Here is a 14,807-nt window from a genome sequence, read left to right on the forward strand (position 1 = left end):
GTTCTCAGTGATGATCAAAAACAAATGAAGAAATAGCACTGTAGCAGCTACTAACTCCCCCTCTGACACCCTTCCTTTGCCTCCCCCATCCCCACTCTCTCTCTCTCTCTCTCTCTCTCTCTCTCTGTCTCTCTCTCTCTCTCTCTCTCTCTCTCTCTCTCTCTGCCTCTATCTCTTTCTCTCTGTATCTTTCTATTTTTTTCCCCCCAGCTGAGCAGCCCAGCCAGCCAATCGGGATGGAGGGAGATGAGGATGGGGCGGGGCGAGTGCGGGAGCTGCAGGAGCAGCGAATGGCAATACAGAAGAAAACTTTCACCAAATGGATGAACAGTGTCTTCTCCAAGAATGGGGTAAGGAACAGAGGAAAGGAGATAGAAGAAAGGTGGAAGAAAATAATATATATTTAATTAGTATAAACCTGGTCATATCTATACGTATATGTTGGCGTAAAGGCTCTGTATCATTTCATTCATTCCCTGTAAGTATGAAGTAGGAACGCATCAACGCAAAATGAGCAGTGATGAGGGAGGTTTAAATAGCCCGCCCCAAACAGTTGAGATGTGCATGTGACTTATCACCTGAGTTGGTGCTAGTAGAAGTAGCAGTAGTTGAAGTAGCCTAGAAATATTGATATTTTAACCAACCTATAATCAGTGATGGGCAAGCTTTACTTGGAAAATGTACTTACCTAAGCTACAAGTTACACTCAATTAAATATAGCTAAAGCTATAGCGAAGCTATCCCCAAATAAATCACCCTTTTTTGGTATTAAAATGTCTTAAGGCACAGGTAGGCTTTAACAGGTTTTAAAGAAGGGTATCCCTGGCTGGAGAAAATGTATGTGACCTGATATAAAATATTATGACCCTCCCCATGACTGTAAAAAAAAAAAAAAAGAAAAATCAATTACCCTCCCCAAGAGATAAAAGAAAAAAAAAGATTAACCCTCCCGAGTGGTTTCACTGTCACAATGTTGTGCTACAAAACATTTTGATATTAAAATGTGACAAAAAGTCCTTAAATTGTAACTTCACTGTCATTTGGGGATCCCCCTGGTGAGGGGGGGGTCAGACGTCTTGAACGTCCCCTCGCTATTGGGGACACTATTGCAATTGACTGGTCTATTTATTTATGTATTTATTTTTCCCAACCGTGATTGGCAAGCTATTTAGAAAATGTAGTAAGCCACATTACTAGTCTCTGATTAAATATAGCTAAACTATATACTACAAGCTATCCCCAGAGAAATGTAGCACATTTCCAAATGTAGTTAAGCTATAGTATGTAGCTTAGTTACTTGTAGCTCACTACTGCTCATCACTGCCTAATGCCTATAGTACAGACAGTCCCTTCATGGACTGTCTGTCCTGTCATCATAAATGTAAATGTCATGTTATGGAAACAGGTGCTCTCTATTGCTGTGTGTACAGGTAAAGATGTTCCATGGAGGCTTTCAGCAGGTGTCTGTTTACTGTTCAATCAAAATACAGTCTCAGGCTGAGTTTTATGTGTGTATAGGCTGCACCTAGCCTGTTCCTAATAGGTCTAGTGTTAATTATCTCGGCCAGGCCAACAAACATGTTTTCTCAAATTGATAACCTCCCCTACCTCAACAAGGCGATCCATTTAAACATGGCTCCCTGCTCCCTCCCACAGACCCACACTGGATCTCTGGTTTTCAATCGCTGCCACACGCTGCAGCTGGCAAAGCTTATAGAGAATGTTCCTGGCTGAACTATCTCGCAAAAAAGTATTATGAGAAAGCTCCAAAGTACTGCGAGGGATCGCAAAACATTTTGCGAGGTCAGGCATCCCTCTGTGAAGGGATGTAAACCTCTATTTGTTTACTTCCCCGGGACACTTCAGGGGCTCCGAAGCAAATTTGAAATGGTTTTTTTTTGTGATTTGCAACAAAAGTGTGCAGAATACACATTGTTGTGTGTCAGTTTTTGGCCGTGCGCTGATGCCTGCTGGTTCAAATCAGCTGTGTTTTCCATTTCCCACAATCCCTCGGAGCATTCCGTATGATGCAGCAGATTCTCAGCTGCGAAAGGAATGTGTGTGTTTGTGTGTGTGCGTGCGCAATGCATTGTTGTTTATTTATCGATAAGAGAGAGAGAGAGAGAGAGAGAGAGAGAGAGAGAGAGAGAGAGAGGGTGTGGTGAGCAAAGGATGCAGTTGGAATGATGTGGAATTGAAGACACTTTCGCCTCCAGGACCACCTGCTGTCATTACATCAGGAGTATGTGCGTGTACGTGCGTGTGTGTGTGTGTGTGTGTGTGTGCGTGTGTGTGTGTGTGTGTGTGTGTGTGTGTGTGTGTGTGTGTGTGTGTGTGTGTGTGTGTGTGTGTGTGTGCGTGCGTGCGTGCGTGCGCGCGCGTGTTGTGTGTGTGTGGTATGTGTGCTAGCCTTCTCATCAGTACCACAGGAAGCAGACAGAACGTTTATAGAATTACCTTGGTTTCATTTCCTGTTGCCATGGGAGATAACCTTATCAGTCAGAGCTCATCCCATCCATAGCAACAATAGAAGAGAATATGAATAACGGCCGTGAAGTGTGACACACAGTAAATATTCTCAGGGTAAATTTAATTCTGAGTGTAAAAAAACGGGCCCTAAGTGGCCCTCTCCTGTCCTGTTCTCTCTGTTTCTTGGCCTGTCCCTGTCACACCTGTCCCTCCTGTCCTGTCCTGTCCTGTCCTGCCCTACCCTGACCCATCCTGTCCTGTCTCTGTTCTGCCCCAAATAGAATATATTTTTTTAAAAACCTTTGAAAATACTCACGTCTGAATAGGTTGAACGGTGTTGCCAATTCTGATGTCGTAAACAAAAGGTCAAATAATGGGCAATATACCGTATGTCCTGTCCTGTCTTTGTCCTATTGATCTCTGTCCTCCTAACCCAGTGGTTCGCAATCTTTTCAGGCCGCAACCCCCAAAATAATCATATTTTGGGCAATTTTAGAGGTATTAAAAAGTCCTTAAATTGTCACTTTAGAAATGTGCATATACAGTACCTCTATACACTTAAACTTTATGTTGGTTTGTTTACTTGGTAGCACTTTACAATAATGACCTGTTATAAAGCATTTATAAACATTTATAACACATTAATAAGCAACTTGTAGATGAGTAATAATGAATGAACAAGCGGTTAATACATGTTTATTTAAACATTTATAACTATATTTAATAATCATTTATAAATTGTTAGTAACTAGTGAACTATTCATGAATAAGCCATTTATAAACAATTATAAATATATTTTAAATCATTTGTAACCAAAGTTATTTAGTATTTATAAGCTATTTAGAGATAAATAACTAATCATTTACAAGCTATTCATATACATTGGTAAATGTTTAGTAAAACATTTATAACCCTTTTTATGCCTTTGTAAATGATTATTAAAACATTAATAACACAGTTATAAGTTATTTGTAGATAAGAAACTAATCATAGACAAGCTATTTATATACTAATTCATTATTTACAACTGTCTATTTATGTGGCCTCCATTTTTGTTCATGTTTAACAAATGCTTTGTAAAGCATTCCTAAATTATCTATAAATCATTGCTAGATGTTATCAAGAGCCCTAATGTAAAGTGAAGACACTTCATAATCTACAACTGTCTGTTAATAATGTGGCCTCCATTTTTGTTCATGTTTAACAAATGCTTTGTAAAACATTCCTAACATATCTATAAATCATTGGTAGTGTAAAGTGAAGACCACGTTAACAGATAGTTCATGTTTAACAAATGCTTTGTAAAACATTCCTAAAATATCTATAAATCATTGGTAGTGTAAAGTGAAGACCACGTTAACAGACAGTTGTAGATTATGAAGTGTCTTCACTTTATATTAGGGCTCTTGATAACATCTAGCAATGATTTATAGATAATTTAGGAATGCTTTACAAAGCATTTGTTAAACATGAACAAAAATGGAGGCCACATAAATAGACAGTAGTAAATAATGAATTAGTATATAAATAGCTTGTCTATGATTAGTTCCTTATCTACAAATAACTTATAACTGTGTTATTAATGTTTTAATAATCATTTACAAAGGCATAAAAAGGGTTATAAATGTTTTACTAAACATTTACCAATGTATATGAATAGCTTGTAAATGATTAGTTATTTATCTCTAAATAGCTTATAAATACTAAATAACTTTGGTTACAAATGATTTAAAATATATTTATAATTGTTTACAAATGGCTTATTCATGAATAGTTCACTAGTTACTAACAATTTATAAATGATTATTAAATATAGTTATAAATGTTTAAATAAACATGTATTAACCGCTTGTTCATTCATTATTACTCATCTACAAGTTGCTTATTAATGTGTTATAAATGTTTATAAATGCTTTATAACAGGTCATTATTGTAAAGTGCTACCGTTTACTTTTGAGTGAGAAAACAATGTTGCACATTACTGTAAGTTAATAGTTAATCATCTGGGGACCCCCCTGAGGGTCCTGACCCACAGGTTGATAACCACTGTCCTAACCCACCCCGTCATGTCCTGTCTGTCTCCGTCTCTGTCCCACCTCACCCAACCCTATCCTATCCCTGGCCTGTCTTCTACAGTACCTCTCCTTTAGACTGTTGGTCCATGGGAGACTGATGTCCATGCAGGAGGGAAACCATACAGGATTCTAACAGCTTCCTCTTCCTCAGTGGATGGTGCCAGTCAGAGTGGGAACAATATATAGTATACCGTACCTTACTGTAGCACTACAGCACATAGAACATTCCTCAAACATTCTTTTGTATTTCTTGCTTTACTGAGAATAACAGGAAAGCTGAGAGGGAAATAGTGTAGGGGAGACAGACTGTAGGAAAGCTGAGAGGGAGACAGTGTAGTAGGACATTGGTTCTCAGGGGTTCGTTGGGGGGCACCAGGGGGTCCCCAGCAAAAGTAGTTAACATAGCATCACAATCACTTTAACCACTTAATCCATTTAGCCTGTACGTTGGCAGGCTATTCACAAATAGAAGATCTACAAGCGTGTACATTATGTTATTTTAGAAATTTGTTGAAAATGTTTGATGCATTTTGAAGAATTGGAACACAAATATTCTCTTCTGGGGGTCCCTGGCACAATACCTTCTCAAATGGGGGTCCCGCAGGTCTGCGGCCAAATACATCTGGGGGTACTGGGGGTATAATCATATTTGAACTGGGGACCCCCCCCCCCCCCACACACACACCCTGACGAGCAATAAGAGTTGAGGAATTACATTTTGCATAACACAGTTCTATTGTGAAAATAACCCATCTACATGCTCACAACGCCTCGCAGTGTGAGCATGTAGATCGGCTATTTTTATAATTTCTGCCTCTAGATGTGCATATACACTCTATACAAATGTTTTTTTTTTTTTACTGTTGATTGAGAAAACAATGATTGTTGCACATTAAGTTAATCACCTGGGGACCCCCAAAATAACCCACAGCCACAGGCTGAGAACCACTGGTGTAGGAGAGACACAGGTCACAGGACATACAGTACCGGTATATGGATCTTGGAGAACGGATCTAAGTCCAACTGGGGTAGATGTGACTGCCCAGAAGGGAGTGAACCACCATGCGAGATGGTATTTCTATCCCTCATCATAGCTCTGTGAGGAACAATGTGTCCTGACCCAGACCTCTGTATCATCAGGATATCCTCAGCAGGACCAGGGACCTCCGTCTATTAATGTACATGCATGTCTCCGCTTATGTAACAGACTGGAGCCAGCAGATGTTGAGGACTTTAACAGAAGTTTGTTTTCACGTGCCGTGCAGTGTTATAGCTCTGGGATTTACTGCTTCGATCACACCCACTCAGCCAGAGTACATAGATTTGGATTCCTTTTAACATACAGATCACGTTACTTACTTACGTTATCGTTGCTTTCGGGCAGAAACCTCTTATCTCCATAACTTTTTGTGTTTCTTTTTTTGTAAATTAAACTTGATCATTGATCATACTACAGTGACACACAAAAGTAGCAGAAGCTCGAAGCTTGAGCTTGAGCTGCTACTTTAGCTATTTTACATTTTAATTATGAAAAGTAACAGTTTTGTGCGTGAGAATCTGTACTGTATATCACACTCAAACTACTGTATGGCTGTTTCTAAACACATCTACAGTAGATACCGGTATACCCAGTTTGAGTTCCGGAACACTGACTGATAGAGAACTTGACTGTATTTTGTGTTTTTAACACCTTTACCCATGGCCTTCCTTGTGTGTGCTTGTCATAACAGTCGAATATTCTGCAAAAAAAAAACTGTGCCAATATTCCGCAAAAATAGACGCTCTACAAGCTACTGTAGCACATTGTGAGCTTCTAGGTTGGCTATTTATTCAGTGAAGAGTTTTGTTGTACAGAGGGGGAAAAGGAGTGGGCCAAGTACAGAGCCCTGGGGGACCCCGGTCAACGAAGCATATAGGGTCCAAGTGGTTAACGTCACCTTGTGTCGATGACATTAACACCATATGGACCTCACCACACCCTCACATGGAATGTATGCACATGCACTTGTGTGCACTTACGTTGTGTGTGTGTGTGTGTGTGTGTGTGTGTGTGTGTGTGTGTGTGTGTGTGTGTGTGTGTGCGTGTGCGTGCGTGCGTGCGTGTGTGTGTGTGTGTGTGTGTGTGTGTGTGTGTGTGTGTGTGTGTGTGTCTGTCTACTCCCAGCCATACATTATGTGATTGTTAAGGAGGAGGCCTGCTTAGCTTCACATAATAGTACTCCCATAGGAACAGAGGAAAGGGAAAATAAGAGAGGGAAGGAGGAGAGGAAAGGAAGTGTGTGGAGAGAAGGAAGAAGTGAAAAATGTGTTTGCGTGTGTGTGCGACGTGCGTCCGTGCGTGCGTTTGAGTGTTGAGGGTGTGTCTATGACTCTTTTAAGTCATTATGGTCATTCAACTACATTTCCCCATATTGAAAAGAAATATAAAAAAAAAGATTTTAAATAATTTTTGAGTGGCACAATACATCTAAAATATATTGCAAAAACAACTCCCATGCAGTGTCTAAAACGTGCGCGTGTGTGTGTGAGTGAGAGAGAAACAGTCGCATGACAGTCAGCTGGCCTGGTGGTTCATTTTATTGGTGAGATTATATTTAGCTAGTACCTTGAACCTCGCAGGGCGGGGCAGGACTGACGTTTTCTTGCTGTTCTGTCATTATTCATTCCCAGAGAGATAGAGCACCTTCCACTGACTGTACACTATAGCGCCATAAACAAGTGCACTAAAAAAGGAACAGGTTTGTCATACTGACAGGACATTGCCACGCATGGCAGAGTAGAGCTCTTACTGTAGCTGAGGCTCTTAAGGCCAGACATACTGTATATTGTACGTACAATGTCACGATTTAACTGTGTTTTAACAGACACAGTACAGTACAGATAAATAAATGTATGTAGCGCAGCAGAATTAGTTCATACAGATACACTTGAGGGGTCACTGCGCACTATGTTGCTTTAAGTCTGTTACTACACTATTACGCAGTCTACGTCACAGGCGACGTGGCAGCCTGCTGGCAGTCAGCTGATCTCTTGCCAAGCTATGTAACCCCCTCAGGCTGTCATTCTCTTGCTGCTGCCTTCCAGGCTGTTGTGCCATGCGCTTGCTTGCCCCCACCGCCTCCCCAGCTCCACCAGTAGGCTCTGCTAATTCTGTCCCCCATGGGGGGTGTTTATATATTTATATATTTATATCCCCCTGCTCCTAATGGTTAATGATGTTCTTCCGGGCTGCGCTGAGCAGGGGGAAGCAGAGCCGACGCCAAGTCAAAATGTTACATATACACTTGTAATACTCATCAATAATAAACATTGTTAATCATATCGTAAGTTATCTGAATGAACTAGAAAGATGCAATTGGAAATTGCGAGTGTGGTTGCTGACGGTTGCTGACTATTATTCTAATCCACAATAAGCTAATTGTCATGTGAAGCTCGACCAATTGATTCCCTACTGATTCCCACTCCCAATTGATTCCCTATCGAATCCCTATAAAGCTACCCTAGTAATCAATAACATTTCCGATTCCCTACCCCTGCCATTTCCAATGGCAGCGGAAAAGTTACCCTAGTAATCAATAAAGTTTCCAATTCCATATCCCTGCCATTTCCAATGGCAGCAGAAAGGATACCCTAGTAATAAAGTCTCCCCAGGACTATAATGTGTTGCCCTCTTGGGCAACCACACTAACACCTCCACCCATCAGCACCCCATCCCGTCTGTCTCTCTCTCCCTGTGATGACAGATATAACCCTGCAAGCCAAATGACGTCATGATGACGTTATGATAACAGCCTCCGGTGACGTTCAGAACTAGGCCAGATCACAGCCCATATGGGAAAGATCTTGACGTCATTACCAGGACGTCATATGGACTATTTTGTTTGACAGGATTATTCCATGTATGGGCATCAAAGGGGTTGTATGTTGTGATGTCATGGGAACCACTCTAACAGAATCCCTTTTATGCCCATATGGAGATCCCTTATGACTGTCATCAATATTAAGCCCACATCTAACAGGACTTCATATTGGAATGCCCATATTTGGAGGAAGACAGCCCTTCTACCACTTTTTCGAGTCACGTGTTCAAATACTGGATTCTGATTGGCTAAATTCCGGAGGTTATGAGAGGACAACTGCCGCAAAGTTGTGTGTCCGAGATCAATGCGCCTCAGTGTACATCCGGGGACTTCAGGAGGTAGTCCCCCAACCAACAAATGAAGGTCGCAGCGGTCCTATGTTTACTAACGTGCGTACTATCGTCGCCGATTTATTTGGATCCAATGCAATCCGCCAACTTTAAAGCCCCTTTTCTCTGAACCTATGCCTTTCTGGAAGCGAACAGCCTCTATTTACGGCCGGAACGGTGCTTTTAACTGACGTTAGCTTAGCTGTAAGCTAGACGCATGGATTAGTATGGAGTTGGCGCCATCTGTTGGTGAGTAGAAGATGTTGTTGGTGGAACTATCTGCTGTCTCGCGGAAGTTTTATAGGCAATAATGATTGTAACTTAAGATCCTTGCAAGTTACAACTATGTGTTTTCTTTCATGTATACGGGAAAAAGTGGTAGAAAAGCTATTTACCACTCGGGGTCGGACATTATGCTCTCATAATGTCCTGAGTGAGTGTGTTATCGGACTCGGCTGCGCCTCGTCCGATAACACCCTCACTGTGGACATTATGAGAGCATAATGTCCTCTCACTCGGGGTAAATTGCTTACATATCTGTGTGTCTGGTTCAGTCAGGGATCTCCATGTATGGGCATAAAAGGGATTGTATGTATGATGTCAGATGTGATAGACGTCATAGGATTTTCACATAACGAATAACTGAGTAATCATGGGTCACACAGCATATCTCCATATACAGTACATGATCACTGTGACATCACAGGTGACATCACGGTGATGTCAGATACTCAGAGCAGGGATCTCCTTATATGGGCATAAACAGGTGACATCACAGTGGTGTGGCTGGTTCAGACAGGGATCTCCATGTATGGGCATAACATGGATTGTATGTTGTGATGTCATGGGAACCACTCTAACAGAATCCCTTTTATGCCCATATAAGGGGATAAGCCCATATCTAACAGCCCATATCTGTGTGGCTGGTTCAGACGGGGATCTCCATGCACTGTATAGGCATAAAAGGGATTGTATGTATGATGTCAGTGATAGACGTAATAGGACTTTCACATAACGAATAACTGAGTAAGCATGTTTGGGGTCTCACAACATATCTCCATATACAGTACATGGATCTCCATATATGGGTAACTGGTCCGATATACATCACTGGCCAGATGGCCAAGACATGGTGCGACCTTGCCCTTTAGGGCCCTGAGGTGTCTAGTAATGACTAGTAATGTTAGTTTAAATATGAGCATACAAGGTTCTATTCTGGGTCATATCTGACTAGTTATGATATTTATCTGGCCTCGATCGGACCCTCTCTGATTAATCCAGGACGTCCGTTTTCGTGGGCAGGATTTATGTCGGTTGAAATCGGGTGATGTTCTAGGCCAGATCTGACTAGTCATGGTTTGACTTGATCTGGCCCCAATCGAGACGTCACCGATTGGTCCAGGTCCTGACCGCGCTTGCTGGGAAGGAAGAGTTTCATGATCACAGAAGAATTTCATCAGAGGGAAGATGTCTCAGCCTCTGGAACATTGTGTGTTGTGGTGTGTGGTCCCAAACGGTCCAAAGTGTCAACATTTGATTCGCAATTTGACATGTTTATATCTGAGAGATAATCTGTTCTCTATCAAATACATTTCCTCATGACTCCCTTGTGTACGTAGTGACTGGGAGTGTATCGTGTGGTTCTTTGTATGATTTGTGTGTGTTGTGTGCGTGCGTGTGCTGTGTGTGTGTGTGCTGTGTGTGTGTGTGTGTGTGTGTGTGTGTGTGTGTGTGTGTGTGTGTGTGTGTGTGTGTGTGTGTGTGTGTGTGTGTGTGTGTGTGTGTGTGTGCAGGAGACATTAGAACTGACAGATGTTTACACTGAACTGAAGACGGGTGTTGTTCTGGTGCGTCTTCTGGAGCTGATTTCCGGGTCGGCACTTCCTCCTCCCAGCAGAAGAACCCTCCGCGCTCACTGTCTGGCCAACAACAGCATCGCCATCAACTTCCTCAGAACCAAGGTGACGTCCTGTACTTAAACTCCAGCTTCCTATCTCTCTACATGCCAACTTCCTGTGTCTCTCGGCCAGGAGGTTCCCAAACAGTGGGCCGGGACCGTTTGTTGGGTTGCTGACCCATTTTTATGGGTCGCAACTCGCGAGTGAATACCCTTTTTTCCTCTGCTACCTGAAAAGGATACATTATTTCAAAAGTTTTTGAGCGGTGGTAAACCGCTCCTAAGAGTGGCTGTGCGTGTGTCTGTAGCCTTTTTCCTCAGCGTTTTGCCATAGTAAAATGTGTGTACGTAGCATCATGTTTGTCTAGTGATGTCATATGTCGTATGTCTGTAGCCTTTTTCCTCAGCGTTTTGCCATAGCAAAACGTGTGTGTGTAGCATACCCTGTACATCCTAGACTCAAATCCTAGTCTGAAGACGTTATGCAAGCACGACCACCGCTCACTTCACATTTCAAAGAAATTCCATAAATCAATAAATAAGTAAAAACTGACCAATTGTGTTCTCGCTGTCAGATTCGGGTGGATCTGATTGGTCCGGAGAACGTGGTGGATGGGGACAGAACTCTGATCCTGGGTCTGCTCTGGATCATCATCCTCAGGTTCCAGATTGGAGCCATCAACCTTGACGAGGTAAAGGGATTTAAACCAAATACCTTAAACAAGCTAGAGACTTAAACTTGACAAACAAAGATAAACTTGATCAAATTAACCATTGGACGAGGACGAGGTAGAAACTCAACTAGCACCATTTGAGGACGTTAAGACTCAAATTTAACAACCTGGTGCTTAGACAAGGTGAGAGAAAAGAGACAACATTGATGAGGCTGGAATGTAAAACCAATGACCTTAGAAAAGGTAGGGACAGCCATACTGTACACAATTCCCCATCGCCACCTTTATTGTCCCCATTTAGAGCAGGCATGCCTCAGGCACCCTCTGATCAGGCCCAAATTGCACTTTAGTTGAGGCACTTGTTTGGGCACCCATAGAGCAGAGGACCCCAATTGTTTACGTATACAGTATGCATGAGTGCAGCTACACACAAACATAGGCATTTAAGAATGCAACTACTAATTCTACATAAAGAACTATAAACTGCCATCATCTTTGAATACTCTCTGACCAGAGCCCTGTGGTGGGCATCAAACCCCTCAGAATATACAGTCCTCACGTTGTAAGCTATTATATTTTACACATACCATTAACCTTGAATAGGTAAGAACTCAAACCAACAAACTTGGTATCAGGGCCTGAAACAGATAACCATGGAGGGATTCAAATGCACATAGTCTTTATGAGTTAGGAAGTTGAACCTGTATACTATGTTAGGAAGAAGAGGGAATTCAACCCAATATCAGCTCGATTGATTCCTCTCCTCTCCTCTTCCAGACAGATGGTGGGAGCGTAGCTCGTCGATCAGCCAAGGAGGCCCTGCTGATCTGGTGCCAGAGGAAGACTGCTGATTACAGTAACGTAGATGTACAGGACTTCTCCGGGAGCTGGAGAGATGGACTGGCCTTCAACGCACTCATACACACGCACAGGTAGGTGAGCACAAACGCGCACGCCCGGTGCACGCACGCACACACACACACACACACGCACGCGCACGCGCACACACGCACACATGCACACACAGGCACGTGCACACATAGACATCAAAGGGGGCTTGAGCCCCTGCCCTTTTCCCCGTCTGTAAAAGGTGCCCTCTCCAGAACATGAATGCAGTTTTTTCTATGTTGGATCAAAATGCAAATGCCCCTTTTCCATGCCATACCGGAAGGCAGCATTCAAAAGAATTGCCTGTCCAAAAACTCGGCTGAACTTGAATGCATATCTTATGTTGAAAAAGAATTTCCCTCTCTGTGTAGAAATCCATGCCATTACGCCACATCTGCAGTATTGCCTTTTTAGTTTAGTGTGGTATCAAGTACTGAAAATAGCCGACCTCCAAGCTCACAGCGTGTCGCAGCACGATGCCTTGTGAGCTTGGAGGTCTGCTATTTTCAATATTTTCACCAAAAGGCCCCTTTAGAAACGTCCATGTGGACACAACACACAAGTTCCAAACCTCTCCCAACCATAACGCTCTGCACTTCAGGCCCGACCTCTTTGACTACCACCGTCTCCACGACGACGACCCCAAGCATAACCTGGGCCACGCCTTCTCGGTGGCGGAGAGGGAGTTTGGCATCATGCAGCTGCTGGACGTGGAGGACATTATGGTCCGTCACCCCGACGAGAAGTCCATCATGACCTACGTGTCGCTCTACTACCACTACTTCAGCAAGATGAAACACGAACAGACCAGGCAGAAGAGGATCGCCAAGGTTGGTGGTGGGAGTACTGGGAGTGCGAGGAGTAGCGGAAGTACTTGTTGTACATCAGTTGGTTCCCAGACGAGGCTATTTTGGGGACCCATAACTAATTTCATGGGTCGCGTCGCAAGTAGCTAAATGTCCCCTTTTTTGAGAAATGTATATTTAACATTCAAGAATTCCATACATTTTAAAAATAACACATTTTTAAATAGGGCTTACGTCATTAATTCATAATAGATTTTTTGTGTTTGGGTCCCGGAGAGACACCAAAAAATATCCTCTCAAGCAAGGGTCTCAAGCTGAAAAGGTTTGGGAAACCCTGTTGTACATCATGACATATGCCTGTCTGTACTGCCACTGTTGTCCAATTCAAATAAGCTAATTTGTCATTGACAATAGTCAACTATAGGATTCTTCCTCCCTCTGCTGGGCAATTTGGGAACTATAGTTGCCCCATCAGCATGTATGGGATCTCCCAGCTGCCTGGCTGGCCTGGGACTGATTGCGACCGTAGGTCGCAGTTACTTGCACACTATCCAAACCTCCACCGGCTGTCCCTCCGTCACTCCCTCCGTCACTCCCTCCGTCACTCCCTCTGTCACACGTCACACGTCACACTTTTGCCCTGCTCATATCTCTGCAACCGTTGCCCCCATCCATGCCAGATTTTGCACACACACTCCTTGCCTGCCAAACTACAACCTCCAAGGACCCCCGGAGTTTCGGGGACCCCCAGGTCCCTGGGGGACCCCCAGGTGTAAAAAATTACCAAATGTGCAAAAATGACCAAATGACCACCCCAACGGGGCTGCTCTCTCTGTGTCACACACACACACACACACACACACACACACACACACACACACACACACACACACACACACACACACTCTCTCTCTCAAACATAATGTGTGACCTGCCAAGTGGCAAGGAATGTTGCCACTGTCCTCTCTCTCTCACACACACACACACACACACACACACACACACACACACACACACACACACACACACACACACACACACACACACACACACACACACACACACACACACACACCCCTTCACACCAGGGAGTCCAGGAAGGATGAGCCTCCATGCTTAAATAAACAGACCTGGGTCCACTATCAAGATCTGCCTGTGGGTGTGTCTACTTTTAGCAGGAGAGCTTGCATCTTGCATGCTACACAGTATCTCTACAGTCACCCTGCTCCTACAGATTTTGCCCTAAAATCATGCACACCAGTACACAGTATCTCTACAGTCATGTAATCACAACGCATCTGTCCCATCTAGCGCCACCATCAGGACGATTTTGCACAAACTACTTTTTGGCCTATTTATGGAGATAAGCGACCAACGGTCGCTTATCTCCCGATTAGGGAGTCTTACTGGTATACTGTACTCTGTGTGTGCGTGCGTGCGTGCGTGTGTGCGTGCGTGCGTGCGAGCGAGCGAGCGTGTGTGTATTCTTTTCCTTTATTGTATGAGTAAGTGATGGGCCCCAAACTTTAACCCCCTATAAAAGAAATTGCTCAATGCTGACAGACGGTCAGCAGGTGGACTTTATGCATAGGCCTATTAGACAAGGCCAATAAAAAAAAACTATCTACCAAATGTCATACCCCACCTCAGGAGCAGCTGGACTATGAGGTAAGCAGAGAATGTTGGCCAGTCAGTCAGTCAGTCAGTCAGTCAGTCAGTCAGTCAGTCAGTCAGTCAGTCAGTCAGTCAGTCACCTAACAATAGTCAACATTTCCATACAAATTAAAATAATATTCAACATGTTTGCA

At 43.2% G+C, this 14,807-nt stretch overlaps 1 protein-coding gene across 1 annotated transcript in view; it reads left to right on the forward strand.

Annotated features, from left to right (window-relative positions):
* Window positions 1-236: 236 nt before the first annotated feature.
* Window positions 237-14,807, forward strand: part of sptbn5 (spectrin, beta, non-erythrocytic 5) — a gene marked incomplete at both ends in the record, with an annotated part of 73,956 nt that continues 59,385 nt past the window's right edge. Inside the window, 5 exons of the mRNA XM_080751077.1 lie at window positions 237-350; window positions 10,528-10,695; window positions 11,207-11,323; window positions 12,089-12,237; window positions 12,795-13,023. Of these exons, the coding sequence (XP_080607203.1) occupies window positions 237-350; window positions 10,528-10,695; window positions 11,207-11,323; window positions 12,089-12,237; window positions 12,795-13,023 (777 nt within the window). The remainder of the gene's footprint in view (window positions 351-10,527; window positions 10,696-11,206; window positions 11,324-12,088; window positions 12,238-12,794; window positions 13,024-14,807) is intronic.

Source organism: Nannobrachium achirus, assembly GCF_963921795.1.
Source record: "Nannobrachium achirus genome assembly, chromosome: 20".
Lineage (NCBI taxonomy): Eukaryota > Metazoa > Chordata > Actinopteri > Myctophiformes > Myctophidae > Nannobrachium > Nannobrachium achirus.